At 44.0% G+C, this 18,631-nt stretch overlaps 1 protein-coding gene across 1 annotated transcript in view; it reads left to right on the top strand.

Moving 5' to 3' along the window:
- Nucleotides 1-6,111: 6,111 nt before the first annotated feature.
- INTS2 (integrator complex subunit 2) overlaps nucleotides 6,112-18,631 on the top strand; it is a 56,238-nt gene continuing 43,718 nt past the window's right edge. The window contains exons 1-6 of the mRNA XM_049771334.1: nucleotides 6,112-6,413; nucleotides 7,026-7,164; nucleotides 10,068-10,170; nucleotides 11,806-11,919; nucleotides 14,175-14,305; nucleotides 15,244-15,417. Coding sequence (XP_049627291.1) covers nucleotides 6,121-6,413; nucleotides 7,026-7,164; nucleotides 10,068-10,170; nucleotides 11,806-11,919; nucleotides 14,175-14,305; nucleotides 15,244-15,417 — 954 coding nt within the window. The 5' untranslated portion in view covers nucleotides 6,112-6,120. The remainder of the gene's footprint in view (nucleotides 6,414-7,025; nucleotides 7,165-10,067; nucleotides 10,171-11,805; nucleotides 11,920-14,174; nucleotides 14,306-15,243; nucleotides 15,418-18,631) is intronic.

Below are 18,631 nucleotides of genomic sequence, written 5' to 3'. Positions count from 1 at the left end.
AGGACCAAAGGTGGTTGGTTCGAATCCCGGTGTCCCATATGGTCCCCCATGCCTGACAGGAGCTATTTCTAAGCAGACAGCCAGGAGTAACCCCTGAGCACTGCCGGGTGTGGCCCCAAAACCTATATATATATATATATATATATATATATAAAGGGGCCGGAGAGATAGCATGGAGGTAAGGCGTTTGCCTTTCATGCAGAAGGACAGTGGTTTGAATCTCGGCATCCCATATGGCCCCTGTGCCTGCCAGGGGCAATTTCTGAGCATAGAGCCAGGAGTAACCCCTGAGCACTGCTGGGTGTGACCCAACCCCCCCCAAATATATATATATATGATGAAGTTTCAGGCATCAGCCAGCTTTTTTTCTTTTTTTTTTTTTTGTTTTTTTTTTTTTTTGTTTGTTTTTTGTTTTTGGGCCACACCCAGTAACGCTCAGGGGTTACTCCTGACTATGCACTCAGAAGTTGCTCCTGGCTTGGGGGGCCATATGGGACACCGGGGGATCGAACCGCGGTCCGTCCAAGGCTAGCGCAGGCAAGGCAGGCACCTTACCTTTAGCGCCACCGCCCGGCCCCAGCCAGCTTTTTTTCACAGTCCCTTCCACCATGCACACTTCCTCACATGTCCTCCATATTAAGCCTTTTCCTAGCAGCTACTTCTCTACTTCTCTCTTTACTTCTGCTCTCTCTGCCTCTGTCTTTCAGCTGCTTTTTCCAGGCTTCCAGGCTAACTCCCTTTGATGATGCTACTGCTGCTGCTGGTTTGATGATGCTCAAGTGATAATGCTGAATCTGATGCTGAATCTCTGATGACGCCTCTCCTACACTTCTCTCTCTAACTCTCCTTAATCCCTCTCTCCCCAAGTCAGCCTCCTTTATCTGCCCATTCCAGGTGTGGGCAGTTCGGATCATTCAGGTGGGGGAGGGAATACCCACATTCTCCACCTTTTTTGTATTTCTACAGAAGCAATATTGATAAATCTATAAAAGGGATACAGTGATTTCTGAGCACAGAGCCAGGAGTAACCCCTGAGCACCACCAGGTATAACCCAAAAACAAAACAAAACAAAAAAAGATTTGTGGGGCTGGCATGGTGGCGATAGAGGTAAGGTGTCTGCTTTGACAGTGCTAGTCTAATAGGGACCGAGGTTCGATCCCCCGGCGACCCATATGGTCTCCCAAGCCAGGAGTAACCCCTGAGCGTCACCGGGTGTGGGCCCCCCCCAAAAAAAAAGATGTGATGTATAGGTAACTAAATATTAGGGCAACTTTGGACATTAATTACCATTAATATTTAATTAATATAATTAATAATTATTTCTTTGTTAATATAATTGTTAGTGTGATTAATAACTATAAATTTTAATTATTTTAATTATGAATATGTATAAATATTTTATTTTCAAGTATTTAAAATTGGTTTTGGTTTTGTTCTGAAGCTGGCTTCCAGGACATAATTGAAAAGGCAAAGCTCATTTGTAGGGGCTGAAGTGATAACACAGCAGATAGGGTGCTTCTCTTGTACGCAGTCAACTCAGATTCAATCCCTGGCATCTCATATGACCCCCTGAGCACTGCCAGGAGTAATTCCTGAATGCAGGGCCAGGAATAACTCCTGAGCATCGCTACATGAGGCCCCCAAATCAACCAAACTAGAAACCCTCCTAATTTGTAAATCCTTTGTTCCTAAGGTGCTTGAGTTTTATAGAAAGCCAACATTATAATGTATTCTGAGAGATTTGTTAAGAAGGTATGTTTAGAAGAGGACAGAACCTAGGATAGATTCTAAGTATTTGGCTTGAACAGCTAAGCTGTAGGGATAATCACTGAAAGAATTGTAAGATGGCTCAAATGTCAGAGCACATGACTGAGATGTGTGAGGCCCTGAGTTTTTATTCCCTACTCCATGTGCCCCCAATCCATGGAAGGGAGTTGTCTTGGTTGTCTTCAAATATATCTGAGATGCTGAGCACTGAATTATTAGATCCACACTCCCAGGTTGAACACTGATAGAGGTTTTAAGAAAATAAAAAGTGGGAGTACCGAGAAACAGTACACATTGGGTAGGGCCGTTGTCTTGATTGTGGCCAACGTGGGTTTAATCCATGGCATTTCATATGGTCCTCTAAAACCTGAGTGAAGAGCTAGGAGTAATCCCTGAGCACTGTTTTTTTTTTTGTTTTGTTTTGTTTTTTGTTTTTTTTCGGGCCATACCCATTTGATGCTCAGGGGTTACTCTTGGCTAAGTGCTCAGAAATTGCCCCTGGTTTGGGGGTACCATATGGGACGCCGGGGGATCAAACCGCGGTCCTTTCCTTGGCTAGCGCTTGCAAGGCAGACACCTTACCTCTAGCACCACCTCGCTGCCCCCCCCCCTTTTTTTTTTTTTTTTACAATTTTTACAATTGTAAAATGGAGAATATTACCTATCTCTGAGTATTAAATCAGGTAATTTTATATTGAACTGATGTGTAGCAAATATCAATAGATGCTTTTAATAGTATTTGGAAAGTAACAGTATTGTATAGTTCATACTCCAGATTTTGAAATTACTTTAGTTTGTAGTAATCAGTATTTTTTCTTTCTTTAGGGTTTCACATATGATGAGCTCGGAAGACCATCTGTGGGACTGAAGATTGAATCTATTATATTGTATCTATCTGGCTCTGTGATCAACATTTTTAAGTGAAATGCAATAATAATAATATATAGGGGCCAGAGAGACAGTACAGTGGTAGGATGTTTGCCTTGCATGCGTTGACCCGGGAGGGACCTGGTTCGATTCCCACTATGCCTTATAGCCCCCAGCCTGCCAGGGCGATTTCTGAGTGTTGAGCCAGGAGTGGCCCCTGTGCGCTGCCGGGTGTGGCCCAAAGACCAATCAATCAAGTTTAAAATATATATATATATATAATTTTATAAAATTTTTATTTTTTATTTTTATAAATAATTTTATAATTATATATTTTATAAAAAAGAAAAGCACATTTCCGGGGCCAGAGAGATAGTTTGGAGGTAGGGCGTTTGCCTTGCATGCAGGATGGTGGTTTGAATCCCGGCATCCCATATGGTCTCCCATGCCTGTCAGGGCCGATTTCTGAGTGCAGAGCCAGGAGGAACCCCTGAGTGCTGCTGGGTGTGACCTAAAACCTCCCAAAAAATATTATACTTTGGGGTCACACGTGGCAGTCTTCAGGATGTACTCGACTCATTCTTGGCAATGCTCAGAGGATCCTATAAGGTATTGTAGTAGCTGCTTGCAAGACAGCTAGGTAGGTAGGTAAGTAGGTGGGTGGGTAGGTAGGTAGGTAGGTAGGTAGGTAGGTAGGTAGGGCATTTGCTTTGCATGCAGGTGACCTGAGTTTGAGCCCGGGCATCCTATATGTCCCCCTGAACCCTTCTTAAGACCTATGTACCCTAAGTTAAGAAACTAAACATGTTAGCTTCCCTTAAAGTCCAGAGCTGAAAAGGGTACAGCATCAGATGACTTTTTAAAAATTCTACTCATCTTTGGATTCCAGAATTTTGGTGCTGGGATGGATGGCATGTGCATAAATGGAAAGAATACAATCTGGTTCCATTAGTTCAATGAGTTGCGTGCATGAGTACAATCCAGCAGAGAAGACTGGGAACAACTATCATTTTTTTCCTCTCCCTGGAATACCACGACAACCCTAAACCATCGTGAAACAGCCGCTCTCAAGGGCTGAGTGAGTTAGCTCGACTCTGGGCAGGGCCTGGAAGCAGGAGGCTCAACCATGAGGGATGAACTTGCCCAAGCAGGCAAATGGCAGGGGAGGAAGGGGTGGAGTCGCGCGTGCGCGTCACGGTAGGCGCGCTGCAGCCCTGGAGAAGTTTCCTCTCGCCGTCAACCTGCCCGGTCCAGTACGGTGGCCGACGGGAGCCAAGACGCTGGGGATGAATGAAGGTTCTGGGTGCAGGTTGAAAACAGTCTCCGCTCTCCCTCCCTTCGATCCGGCCTCTGCTTGGGTCCGGTGTCCCCCAGCCAGACCGCCTCTCACCGCCGACCCGACTGGTGCCGGCGCCTGGATTCGTGGTGGCCCGGGGCGGCTCAACTAGGGAACCTCTAGGGCTCGGGGCATCCGGATGCTCGCCTAGGCCCAGTTGGAGGCCGCGCTCTCGAGTGCTACTGCGTGCCGCCTCTGGGGCGCGGAACCCGGGTGTGGGGTCCCGGGAGGTCGGAGGGTACATTGGAAGGTATGAAGCAGGCTCTGCCGAGGCTTAGCGCGTTCCCCCGCTTGGCTCTTACAACCCCGGGCTGAGACCTAGGAACACGACACGCAGGGCGTCTGGGCGCCTCCGTCCCCGCAGCCCTCCCGCCCGCCCCCTGGGCAAAGGCCAGCAGCTCCTGGGGCTGCGAAGCTGCAAAGCAGCGGCTGTGTGCTGCAGAAGTCCTTTGCCACTGCGGGGGGGGGGGGGTCTTCGCGGGGAGGGCGGTGTATAGGCTTTGCCGGCCAATTTCCTTAAGCCCGTTTTTGAGAATGGGGTTGGGATGACTTGAGACAGAAATGCTCCAGTGGACTCTTGATCCCCTAGCTCGTTTGCACACCCACCACTGTATTTTTATTTATTTATTTATTTATTTATTTATTTATTTATTTATTTATTTATTTATTTTGACCAGGCAATACAGGACTTTGGGAGAGTTTTAGCTTTCATAGCTAAAACTAGGCAATCGGGATTTTCTGATATTTCCACTGACTTGTGGCAGGTAGGAAAGAGAATTTTTTTAACTCTTTTTTTTTTTTTTGGATATTTTTTTTTGGGGGGGTCACACCCGGTAGAGCTCAGGGGTTACTCCTGGTCTACGCTCAGAAATCGCTCCTGGCAGGCTCGGAGACCATATGGGATGCCGGGATTCGAACCACCGACCTTCTGCATGCAAGGAAACGCCTTACCTCCATGCTATCTCTCCAGCCTCTTTTTTTTTTTTTTTTTTTAACTCGTTTTATAAAACCTGTTGGGTAGATTCGTGAAATTAAAGAGATACCCAAGAAGAGCATTCTTCACTTTGCTTTTCTTTGATGCTTTTTGTTTGTTGGTTTATTTGTTTTGTTTTTTTGTGGGGGGGGGCACAACTGGAAGTTGCCAAGAGTTACTCCTGGCTCTGTACTCAGAAATCGCTCCTGGCAGGCACGGGGGACCATATGGGATGCTGGGATTCGAACCACCCACTGTCTGCCCTAGATTGGCCGCATGCAAGACAAACACCCCATCTCTCCGGCTCCGAGATCATTAACTTTTTTTTATATATCCTGTTTTGTTTTTTTATTGTTTTTGGTTTGGTTTGGTTTTTGGGCCACACCCGGCGTCACTCAAGGATTACTCCTGGCTCTGTGCTCAGACATCGCTCCTGGCTAGCACAGAGGACCATATGGGATGTTGGGATTCCAACCACCATTGGTCCTGGGTCCGCTGCTTGCAAGACAGACACCTACCACTGAGCTATCTCTCCGGCCCTGTTTGTTTTGGTTTTGGGGCCACACCCGGTGATGCTTCAGGAGTTACTCCTGGCTATGCACTCTGAAATCACTCCTGGCTCGGGGGATCGTATGGGATGCCAGGGATCGAACCCAGGTCTGTCCTGCGTCAGCCGCGTGCAAGGCAAAGGCCCTACTGCACTATCACTCCGGCCCCTCTTTGTTACTTTTTTTTTTAATGGTCTGTGACCCAAACATAACTAACTGACATAGTAGAAGAAATGTTGGAGTGGGAATAATTAATAATTTGAACAGGATTCTGCCTTTATATTACAATGGGTCTGTTATTTTCTTTGGACTTCATATGACTCTGCTGGTGGTGCCTTCTTGGTGAGACCCTAAGTTCAATCCCCACATGGTAAAAAATGAATGAGAACATTAAAATCCTTGAGATTCATTGATATAATTATTCCATTTTCTTTCTCATCCATCCACTGGCAGAAACATAGGGATCCTTTAATTATACTAGGAATATTGGCTACATTGGGAAATATTAAAGACAGACAACAGTTTCCAGGGCTTTTAAAAGGGAGCAGTCATAGATGATAGATGTGGGAATTATACCCCTTCTTTTCTTTCTTGTTTTTTTTTTTTCTCGTCAGGCTCAACAGTGACAATGACTGAGTGTGCGAGTCTTCAGTTTGTGAGTCCTTTTGCTTTTGAGGCAATGCAGAAGGTGGATGTCGTGAGATTGGCATCGTTAAGTGATCCAGAGTTGCGACTGCTCCTGCCCTGCTTGGTGCGGATGGCCCTTTGTGCCCCTGCTGACCAAAGCCAAAGCTGGGCTCAGGATAAAAAACTGATTCTTCGTCTTCTGTCTGGAGTAGAAGCGGTCAACTCCATTGTTGCCTTGTTGTCTGTGGACTTTCATGCTTTAGAACAGGATGCCAACAAAGAGCAGCAGCTTAGGTAATGTTATCTTCTATACTATGCCAACTGGGATTTTGTTGGATTCGCCAAAAAAAGGGAATCGATCTTATATTTGGAGTTTTGAAAGGTTTTTTTTTTTAAAGATACTTGGATTTAGAAAAGAAATTAAATCCTAACTTTGTTGAGAATGAGTAAAATCTCAACTTTGATTTCCCGCTAGTTAAAATTCTAGAGTTTTACTTCTGTGTTATGAAAGGTGCCGTGATGTTTGGTGTTAGATATTTAGACTAAACTGATGAGGCCGATTGCCCTGTGCAGTAGTAGGCAAGAGCAGCTTAGAGAACAAGGATTTATTGGAGTCATCTGGGAGGCATTTTATACTTTCACTGATTTCCATTTGGGCAGATGTTATGTCTTTCCCTGCCAATGTGAATCCAAAGTGAGCCATTGCTGTTATGAGAAGTGGGTGTTAACTGTGTGATAAAGACGTTACCTAGGTGGGAGTTCCTTTAATAGATGGGCCAACTAGTATTTAGTTAAGTTGCTACATACATTGCTGAAATGTATGAAAAGAATGTCAGTGAAAGGTCATTTTATGTTACTGTTTCTATGCAACATTCACGTATTTTTCTTGATTGTGCTTTTTTTTAGGCATAAACTGGGAGGTGGCAGTGGAGAAAGTATCCTGGTGTCACAGCTTCAGCATGGACTCACATTAGAGTTTGAACATAGTGATTCGCCTCGTAGGTTACGTCTTGTGCTCAGTGAGCTTTTAGCAATTATGAACAAGGTGCGTTACTTGTATCACAGTTCAAAATAAGAGCTGGAATTTGAGTACAAAAGTTTGTTTCTTTTTTTTCTTTTTTGTTTTTGGGTCATACCCGGCAGCGTTCAGGGGTTACTCCTGGCTCTACGCTCAGAAATTGACCCCGGCAGGCTCAGGGGACCATATATATGGGATGCCGGGATTCGAACCAATCCGGCCCCAAAAGTTTGTTTCTTGCTGTGGATGCTGCTGACCCTAGTTTGGAGCATAGAACCAAAAGAAAGTTCTCAGCACAGCTGGTTTTGGCCCTCAAATCAAGTGAAACAATGTAATAACATCTACTGACATTGTAATTCCTTTCAAGTTTTTTTTTTTTTTCTTTTTGGGCCACACCCGGTGATGCTCAGAGGTTACACCTGACTATGCGCTCAGATATTGCTCCTGGCTCGGGAGACCGGGGATTGAACCAAGATCCATCCTGGATCTGCTGCGAGCAAAGCAAACGCCCTACTGCTGTGCTATTGCTCTGGCCCCTCCTTTCAAGTTTTTTCTCTGATTTTGAATTTGTGAATGTTAAGGCTCTATCACACAGATGACATAAGAGATTATGCCCAGAATTTTATTTACTATGGAAACTTCATATTCACTTAGTTTATAGTATATACTTTTGTTTTTGTTTTTGTTTTTTTTGTTTTGTTTTGTTTTTGGGCCACACCCGGCGGTGCTCAGGGGTTACTCCTGGCTGTCTGCTCAGAAATAGCTCCTGGCAGGCACGGGGGACCATATGGGACACCGGGGTTCGAACCATCCACCTTTGGTCCTGGATCGGCTGCTTGCAAGGCAAATGCCGCTGTGCTATCTCTCCGGGCCCTATAGTATATACTTTTATAAATTGTAGGCAAAAGCTATTTTTTCCAAAGTAAATAGCAGCAAAAGTGTTTCAATCAACTCAGTTTACAAGTTATATTATAAATCATTTAAGGGGGCCAGAGAAATAGTATGGAGATAAGGCCTTTGCCTTTCATGCAGAAGGTCATTGGTTCTAATCCCGGCATCCCATATGGTCCCCGGAGCCTGCCAGGAACAATTTCTGAGCGTGGAGTCAGGTGTAGCCCCTGAGTGCTGCCGGGTGTGACCCAAAACCCAGGGGGGGAAAAATCATTTAAAATCATTAGAAGATCTCTCTTGTAAACAGTGATTTCTGGGGCTCAGGAGAGAACTCAGAGATGAGTCTACGCTTTGCCCAGAGCATTGGGTTTAATCACCTGCACACATGACTCTAGCACTACAGAATGTATACTTAGTAGCTCCAAGCTAGAACTGGTAGGACCCTCCCTAAAAATAACTTTTTTCTTTTCTTTTTGCCTTATATTGCTCTTAATTTCAATATATTTTTTTCTTTTTTTTTTTTTTTTTTTGGTTTTTGGGCCACACCCTGTGAGGCTCAGGGGTTACTCCTGGCTATGCGCTCAGAAGTTGCTCCTGGCTTCTTGGGGGACCATATGGGACGCCGGGGGATCGAACCGCGGTCCGTCCTAGGCTAGCGCAGGCAAGGCAGGCACCTTACCTCCAGCGCCACCGCCCGGCCCCAATATATTTTTTTCTACATCTTTTTTTTTTCTTTTTTTCTCAGCACCTAGTGGTGCTCAGGGGTTACTTTTCGCTCTGTACTTAGGCATCATTCCTAGTGGCTTGGTGATTATAGAGGTTGCTGGGGATTGAACCTGGGTCGACCCTGTGCAAGGAAGCTCCTTTTCTTTTTGGTTTTTGGTTTTGGATCACACCTGGCAGTGCTCAGGGGTTACTCCTGGCTCTGTGCTCAGAAGTCCCTTTTGGCAGCACGGGGGACCATATGGGATGCTGGGATTTGAACCACCGTCCTTCTGAGCCTAAGGCAAACGCCTTACTGCTGTGCTCTCTCCGGCCCCAACAAGGAAGCTCCTTACTGTAATGTTTTTCCAGCCCCTTCTGTCTTTTTCTTAAAACCTTACTGATGTCTATAAGAAGTGATTTTTTTTTTGGGGGGTGCGGATTGGGTCACACCCAGTGGTGCTCAGGGGTTATTCCTGGCTCTCTGCTCAGAAATTGTTCTGGTAGGCACAGGGGACTACATGGGATGTCGGGATTTGAACCAGCACCTGTCCTAGGTCTGCTGCTTGCAAGGCAAACGCCCTATCACTGTGCTATCTCACCGACCCCCCCCCTAATGCTAATTTTTATGTTTAATTATTTTTATTAATTATTAATTAATTAATTATTTTGTTACTTATTGGTGTTTGGGGCTACACCAGCAATGCTCAAGGATTACTCCTGACTCTGCAGTCAGGAATTATTCTTAGGGGTACTGGGTGACCAAATGGGATGCTGGGGATGGAACCCTGGTTGACCATGTACCAGGCAAGTGACCTCTTTGTACTCTCTTTAGCCCCTTTGTGCTTAGACTGTTTTAGTTTTAGTTTTTGGGTCACACTATGGTCATACTACTGGTTCTGCACTCGAAAGTTAACTCCTGGCAGTGCTCAGGACACCATATAGGATGTCAGGGATTGATTGAATCTGAATCAGCCCTCTACCCACTGTAACTTCCAGCCTGATGATTTAATTATTTTATTTGTTTGTTAGTTTTGGGGTCACACCCAGCAGTGCTTATGGGTTATTCCTGTCTCTGTGCTCAGAAATCATTCCTGGCAGCTTGGGATGCTGGGTGTATGCAAGGCAAATGCCCTACCCACTGTTCTATCACTCTGGCCTCCCTATAGTTAAATGTTTAAAAATTCATTGAATATTGCATTTTCTTCTGTAGTGTACTAGTATTGTATTGAGATACATGGTCTGTAAGCACAAGAAATTAGTACAAAAGTTGTGAGTGATTAATTATCTATACTAGTTACGAATTTGTTTCTTTTTTGCTTTTTCCTTTTTAAAAGGTTTCAGAGTCCAATGGAGAATTCTTTTTTAAATCTTCTGAACTCTTTGAGAGTCCAGTCTATTTGGAGGAAGCTGCAGATGTACTTTGTATTTTACAAGCAGGTATTATCATGAATGCTAAATGTTTCAAATATATTTTCAGCTTAAATGGTACAATATGACTTTTATTGTTTGTTTTATGTTTTGGGCTGTTCTTGGTTGTGCTCACGGATTACTCCTGGTTCTACATTCAGAAATTACTCCAGGTGGTGTTACGGGTTGCCAGAGATTGAAACCCGATTGGCAGTGTGGGAGTGTACTATTGGCGCCAGATACATTATAACTAATAGAGTAACAGAGTTTAAGAATTACAAGGGCCTGGAGAGATAGCACAGTGGCGTTTGCCTTGCAAGCAGCTGATCCAGGACCAAAGGTGATTGGTTCAAATCCCAGTGTCCCATATGGTCCCCCCCGTGCCTGCCAGGAGCTATTTCTGAGCAGACAGCCAGGAGTAATCCCTGAGCACTGCTGGGTGTGGCCCCCAAAAACCAAAACAAACAAACAAACAAATAAAAAGAACATAGTTTTGGGGCCGGGTGGTGGCGCTAGAGGTAAGGTGCCTGCCTTGCCTGCGCTAGCCTTGGACGGACCACGGTTCGATCCCCCGGCGTCCCATATGGTCCCCCAAGCCAGGAGCGACTTCTGAGCGCATAGCCAGGAGTAACCCCTGAGCGTTACCAGGTGTGGCCTGAAAAACCAAAACAAAACAAAACAAAAAAAAAAGAATTACCTACTGGGGACTGGAGATGATTTTGTTTTTATTTGCAACTTTTTGTATTTTCCAGTTCCTTTGTAATAGGTTTACCTAGTCAGAATTAAAAGTGTGTGTGTTTATATGTAAACATATAAATATTTACATATATTTAAGGCAAAGAGTTTCATGCAGAAAACTATGTACTGCAGTGATGACAGTTCTCTGTGTTGTCTGGTATGATAAATAGTATTTACTTGAAATTTAGTTAGAGTGAGTGAGGAATTGAATCATTTAATTTTATTTGGGGGGGGCATATTCAGTGGTGCTAAGGGGATCATACAGTGCAGGGGATTGAATCTGAGATTCCCACATGCAACATACTTTCTACAGGGGACCAGAGAGATAATACAGTGAGTAGGGCTCTTGCCTTAAATGTGGCTGGCTTGGGTTTAATCCTTAGTACCCCATATGATCTTCCAGCCTTGCCCTGAGTGGTCCCTGAGCTCAAATTCAGTAGTAAACCTGGAGAACTTCCTCAGATATGGCTCAAACACCCTCCAAAAGACCACCCAAAAAGAGCTAAGCATGCTTTTCTGTGAGCATCTCCCTGAACTATCTTAAATGTTATTTAATTAGAGTTTAAATAGTTGCATGTGACTTCTGGCTGTCTTGCTAGATAATACAGTACTAGACTGTTTAAAAAAGTGCTATGGAGCCAGAGAGATAGCACAGCGATAGGGCATTTGCCTTGCATGCAGCCAATCCAGGACGGATCCTGGCTCGAATCCCAGCATCCCACATGGTCTCCCATGCCTGCCAGGAGCAATTTCTGAGCACAGAGCCAGACATAACCCCTGAGCACTGCTGGGTGTGACCCAGAAACAAACAAACAAAAAGTGCTTAATTTAATTGATTTTCATTAACTTTAATGCAATGCATTATATTCAATATACTGAAATATCACTTCTTCATTGTAATACTTGATTTAACTTTATTTCTTTTAGAGCTCCCTTCTCTGCTTCCTATAGTCGATGTGGCAGAAGCCTTGCTCCATGTTAGAAATGGTGCCTGGTTCTTATGTCTTATGGTGGCCAATGTTCCTGATAGTTTTAATGAAGGTAAATAGAATTAAAAAATGGGGTATTGAAGAGATTTTCTGGGCATGTAGAAGTTAATATTTTAAACTAAGAAATAGTCATGGTGGGGACAGGAGCAATAGCACACAACAGGTGGGTTGATATATATGGAAGCCTTTATAATATTTCTCTATAAAATCCTTATCTCTGTCTGTTGTCCCACCTACTACCTTCCAGGTGGGGGCGCTCTTGAGACCCTAATAGTTTTGGAGCAAGGTGCTCAGGGTCTTTGGGGACAGCTAACTGGCAGGCTGACAGAGGATTCTGCATCCGACCTTCTTGCCTTTTTACCCTCCTGTCTGTTTATATTATTTGCTATGGATAACTATTACGTAGATCGCTTCCCCTTCCTAGGTGGTAGGGGAATGGGAATCAATTTCTCAGTCTTGGAGCTCTTTGAGGATCCATTGATAACCAGTTTAGGAGTAAACCTGACACAGCAGTGAGTTGTTTGCTTTGCATGCAGCTGGCCCAGGTTGGATTCCTCAGCATCCTGTAGGGTCCTCCAAGTACTTCCAGGAATAATGCCTGAGCACAAAGCCAGGAGTAACCCTGACTGCCTCCCGGTGTGGCCCAAAAACCAAAACCAAAAGAAAACAACATTTAAGGGACTTTGTTTAAGATCTTATTCTTTTTTTTTTTTTTTTTTTTTTTTTTTTTTTTTGAGATTTTAGGCCATACCCAGTGATGCTCAGGGGTTACTCCTGGCTATGCGCTCAGGCAAGGCAGATGCTTACTGCTTGTGCCACTGCTCAGGCCCAAGATCTTACTCTTTTTTATTTATTTATTTATTTATTTATTTATTTATTTATTTTGTTTGTTTGTTTTAGGGCCACATCCTGTGTCTCTCAAGGGTTATTCCTGGCTCTGTGCTCATAAATAGCTCTTGGCAGGCTCAGGGGACCATATGGGATGTCAGGGATCGAACCCGGATTGGTTATGTGCAAGGCAAATGCCATACTCATTGTGCTATTGTTCTGCCCTCTTAAGATCTTATTATTTTATTTTAATTTATTTTTTTGGTTCTTAGTTTTTGGGTCATACTCGGCTGTGCTCAGGGGTTACTCCTGACTCTGCACTCAGAAATCGCTCCTGGCAGGCACAGGGGACCATATGGGATGCCGGGATTTTAACCAACCAGGTCCACCGTGCCTACCAGGAGTGATTTCTGAGCACAGAGCCATGAGCAACCCATTCTTAAATTGTTTCAAGATTATAAATTATTTTTTTGATCATACCTAGTCAAGCTAAGGGTTTATTCCAGGCTTTGTACTCAGGGATCACACCCTGTGAGTTTGGGGGGACCAGACCAGCATGCGAGGCAAATGACCTACCTGCTATATTATTGCTCTAGCCCCTAAGATTGCATATTTAATTGCAATGAGTATGGAACAAAAATTTTTTTGGTAACTATTATTCACCAGGGTTATAATAGCATAGTAAAAATACTAAAGAGGGACCAGAGTGATAGCATAGTAGGCAAATTATTTGCCTTACATGCCGCTGACCCAGATTCAATCCTGGCATTTCATGAGGTCCCCCAAATGTTCCAGGAGTAATTTCTGAGTGCAGAGCCGGTATTACCTGAGTGCCACTGGGTGTGTCCCCAAGACTTTCTCCTCCAAAAAAAATTCCGATTTTTTTAAAAAGTGAAAAAAAAAGACAGAAATATCCATAGAATAGTCTGAGATATGGGGTCGGAGAGATAGCATAGAGGTAGGTGTTTGCCTTGCGTGCAGAAGGACGGTGGTTCAAATCCCGGCATCCTATATGGTCCCCCGAGTCTGCCAGGAGTGATTTCTGCGCGTAGAGCCAGGAGTAATTCCTGAGGGCTACCGGGTGTGATCCCCCCACCCCAAATAAGAATAGTATGAGATAGATATGATTTTATTTACGAGCAGCTGGATTACTCTGGTTTGGATGTATGCAAAGTGTGCTTTGCATGCATTCAGCCTATTGGTCTCTATCCCTGATCCTTATTTTATGTAGCTTCTTATCGGTTTTTTTTTTTGGTTTTTTTTTTTCAGCACCTAGCAGTGCTAAGGCTATTCCTGACTCTTCTCTCAGTGGTCACTCTGGCTGGCTCAGGGAACCATATAGGATGCAAGGGATTGAACCTGGGTTGCCATGCCTGTCAAAGCACCTTACCAGCCTTACTATCACTCTGGCTTAAGGTTGACATTTTTTTTTAACATCTTACTTACAAACCTTTGAGTAACAGGCTCTTAAATATTTAGTTTGCAGGGGCCTGATTAAAAATGGAGAACGACAAGATGAAGAAAGTCTTGGAGGGAGGCGCAGGACAGATGCCTTACGCTTCTTATGTACAATGAATCCTTCTCAGGCTCTCAAAGTCCGAGGCATGGTGGTAAGATACTTTATTCTTTTTTGGAAGTTGGGGTTTGGACCACAACTGGCAATGCTTAGAGGTTACTCCTGGTTTTGCACTCAAGAATTACTTCTATTGGTGCTTGGGGAACTATATGGGATGCTGGGGATTGAACTCAGGTAAGCTTCATACAAGGCAAATGCCCTACCCATTATATTATAGCTCCAGCCCCAAGAAACCTTATTATTTTTCTGAGACTATAACCTTTATATTAAGAACAGAAAGATAGGGCCCGGGGAGATAGCACAGCAGTGTTTGCCTTGCAAGCAACCAATCCAGGACCAAAGGTGGTTGGTTCGAATCCCAGTGTCCCATATGGCCCTCCGTGCCTGCCAGGAGCTATTTCTGAGCAGACAGCCAGGAGTAACCCCTGAGCACCACCAGGTGTGGCCCAAAAAAACCCAAAAAAAAAAAAAAACAAAAAAACAAAAACAAAACAAAGAACAGAAAGAACAGAAAGATAAGCTCTCTGGCCCATTTTTTTTTTAAAGATGATTGTAGATTGTTGTAGGGTGAGAGTTATGTAACCATGGTCTCCTGTATACAAGGCAAGTGGCTTAACCCTGGTACTGTATCTCCAGCCTTTTCTGGGTTTTTATATTTAATGGTATTTCTTCTAAATTTCATCTAAATTCTTTTTTTGTTTTTTGTTTTTTGTTTTGTTTTTGGGCCACACCCAGCGGTGCTCAGGGGTTACTCCTGGCTGTCTGCTCAGAAATAGCTCCTGGCAGGCACGGGGGACCATATGGGACACCGGGATTTGAACCAACCACCTTTGGTCCTGGATCAGCTGCTTGCAAGGCAAACGCCGATGTGCTATCTCTCTGGGCCCATTCATCTAAATTCTTAATTCTTTGGGTTTTAAATGATCTTGACCACATCCTACTGAGTTTAATTTGTTTTCTTTGTTGTGACAGGTGGAAGAATGCCACCTGCCAGGCCTTGGAGTGGCTTTGACATTGGATCATACAAAAACTGAAACTTGTGAAGATGGAGTGAGTGACTTGGTTTGCTTTGTTAGTGGTTTGCTTCTTGGAACAAATGCAAAAGTCCGCACTTGGTTTGGAACTTTTATCCGAAATGGACAGCAGGTGAGGGATAAATATTTGTGTAGATTAAGGATCAAGAGGGTATTTTGACAGAGAAGAACTACTTTCAGATGTCATGACACCATATACATATACATATATATATATATGTATATATATTTGCTTTTGAGCACTTGATGGTGCTCAGAGAACTACTCCCGTGATGGGTGCAGGGGGCCCGTAATTTCCATAGATCAATCTTGGTCTTGCATGCAAATGATGTTCTCAGCATATTGTGATCTTTTTCTGATGCTGAATAATGTTTTCAAGGTTTATGCATCTTGTCGTATATATAAGAATTTTCTTTGTAAGACAATATTTTGTACATAATAATAATTATGTACATTCCATTTATCATGTGTTAATGAATATATGTTATGTGCTGCAACCATTTTTTTGGGAGGGGCATATAGTGATCCTTGGTGATGATGGCAGCTTCAGGGGATCATGTAGTTCTAATGATTGAACCTATAATCTTTCTGCCAAAAGCATATGTTCACCCCTTTGAGTTGTCTCCTAGTCCTTGTTTAACTTTATTAAATGGTAGTTACTGTATTCTTCTATATATGAGGTACTGTTAAGCATATGACACATTTGGTATGTTATCTTATTTGTAATTGTCCTTGGTGTATGATACATTTTATTTATTTTACTTCAGGGTTACTGTAAAAGCAGAGTACTTCCTATTCTTGAAAATACTCTGAAATTAATCACTAATGTTTGTGGGCTAGAGAGAGAGTTCAATGAGCTGAATGCATGCTTTTTTTTTTTTTTTTTTTTTGGTTTTTGGGTTACCCCCGGCAGTGCTCAGGGGTTACTCCTGGCTGTCTGCTCAGAAATAGCTCCTGGCAGGCACGGGGGACCATATGGGACACCGGGATTCGAACCAACCACTTTAGGTCCTGGATCGGCTGCTTGCAAGGCAAACACCGCTGTGCTATCTCTCCGGGCCCGAATGCATGCTTTTTATATGGGAGGCACAGGTTCAGTATTCAGTTTCATATGGCCCCCAAATACTGGTTAGAGTAACGCCCTAAATTATACTAGATGTGCAAAACCAAACCAAACCCCAAAAAACCTGAAGCCCCTAACATTTACCTAAGCCATTACAAGTTTAGAACTACTTTTTAAATTTTTTGTTTTTTGTTTTTTTTTTTTTTTGGTTTTGTTTTTGGGTCACAACTGGCAGCGCTCAGGGGTTACTTCTGGCTCTATGCTCAGAAATTGCTCCTGGCAGACTTGGAGGACCATATGGAATGCCGGGATTTGAACCACCATACTTCTGCATGCAAGGCAAACACCTTACCTCCTTGCTATCTCTCCGGCTCCACTTTTTAAATTTTTTATATATATTGTTTATTTTTTGGTTTTTGGGCCACATCCGATGGCACTCGGGTTGCTCCTGGCTCTGCAATCTGCACTCAGAAATCACTCCTGGCAGCCTCAGGGGACCATATGGGATGCTGGGACTTGAACCCAGGTCCTCATGCAAGGCAAATACCCTACCACTGTGCTATCTCTCCAGTCCCCTAAAACTAGTTTTATACTTATTTGTTCATTCATCTGTTTTATAGATATTGAGTGCTAACTATATTAAGTCAGGTATAGTGACAGACAATAATGAATAAGTGATGACTATGTCACCATCTGAATAACAGAGAGTGCTATAGATTTGTAAACTTTAATTTTTGGGTGTGGAGGAGCTCCCACTTTGTGCTCAGGAGGTCTGGTAATCCCATTAGAATTTCTTGGCAAACCAAGACAGATTCAGTGCAGATGCAAGGCTGCACACATCCTATAGTACAAGGGCTACCCTGACCACTCAGTGAGAAAATCTAATGCCACATCAGGCAGTGTTTGGGGGTCTCCAGGACTGCAACCAGAAGTACTGCTGGAAATCAAACCCAAGCTAGGCACATGCTAAGTATGTACTCTCTCCTGAACCCAGACTTTAATTTTTTTGAGAGGTTGGGATTGAGGATCCTCCCAAGGGGAGCTCAGGAGGTCTGGGTCTCACAGTGATTCTTAGCCAATTAATTAGTAGGATGGGATGCTTCTTTTCCATCCATATGGGGGTTACCTGGGCCACCAGCAGTTTTGGGGGGCTTCTACAGCTGCTCCCAGTGATGCTCTGAAGACCATGTAGTACAGGGACTCTAACCTGTACTCAATGCTAGATGATGCAAGCTAATAATTCCTGTTTTCTCGTCTCTGGCTGGTAAATTCTTCTCTCTCTCTCTCTCTCTCTCTCTCTCTCTCTCTCTCTCTCTCTCTCTCTCTCTCTTTCTCTCTCTCTCTCTCTCTCTCTCTCTCTCTCTCTGCTCTCTCTCTTTTTTTTTTTTTGGTTTTTGGACCACACTCAGTGACACTCAGGGGTTATGCCTGGCTTGGGGGACCATATGGGATGCTGCTGGAGGATCAAACTGCAGTCCATCCTAGGCTAGTGTGGGCAAGGCAGACGCCTTACTGCTTGCTCCACTGCTCCAGCCCCTCTTTTTTGATGCTATACCCGGTGTTGCTCAGGGATCACTTCTGTGAAGAATTTTGGGAACATATGGGGGTATTGGTGATAGAACTCAGGTTGGCCATGTGCAAGGCACCGTACCTGTTATACTATTACTTAAACTCTTTTTTTTTTTTTTTGGTTTTTGGATCACACCCGGCAGTGCTCAGGGGTTACTCCTGGCTCTATGCTCAGAAATCGCTCCTGGGGCCCGGAGAGATAGCACAGCGGCGTTTGCCTTGCAAGCAGCCGATCCAGGACCTAAGGTGGTTGGTTCGAATCCCGGTGTTCCATATGGTCCCCCATGCCTGCCAGGAGCTATTTCTGAACAGACAAAAACAAAAAAAGAAATTGCTCCTGGCAGGCTTGGGGGACCATATGGGATGCCACGATTCGAACCACTGACCTTCTGCATGCAAGGCAAAACGCCTTACCTCCATGCTATATCTCCGGCCCCGACTTGTAAACTCTTTTTTTTTGTTTTGTTTTGTTTTTGGGTCACACCCGGCAGCACTCAGGGGTTACTCCTGGCTCTATGCTCAGAAATCGCCCCTGGCAGGCACAGGGGACCATATGGGATGCTGGGATTTGAACCACCGTCCTTCTGCATGCAAGGCAAATGCCTTACCTCCATGCTATCTCTCCAGCCCCTGACTTGTAAACTCTTAACCAGAGTAGCTCTACACATGAAATATTATCAATAAAACATTTATT

The sequence above is a fragment of the Suncus etruscus genome, chromosome 1 (assembly GCF_024139225.1).
Source record: "Suncus etruscus isolate mSunEtr1 chromosome 1, mSunEtr1.pri.cur, whole genome shotgun sequence".
Taxonomy (NCBI): Eukaryota; Metazoa; Chordata; class Mammalia; order Eulipotyphla; family Soricidae; genus Suncus; species Suncus etruscus.
Note: the sequence above shows the minus strand (reverse complement) of the source record. Positions and strands in the feature narration are given on the sequence as shown.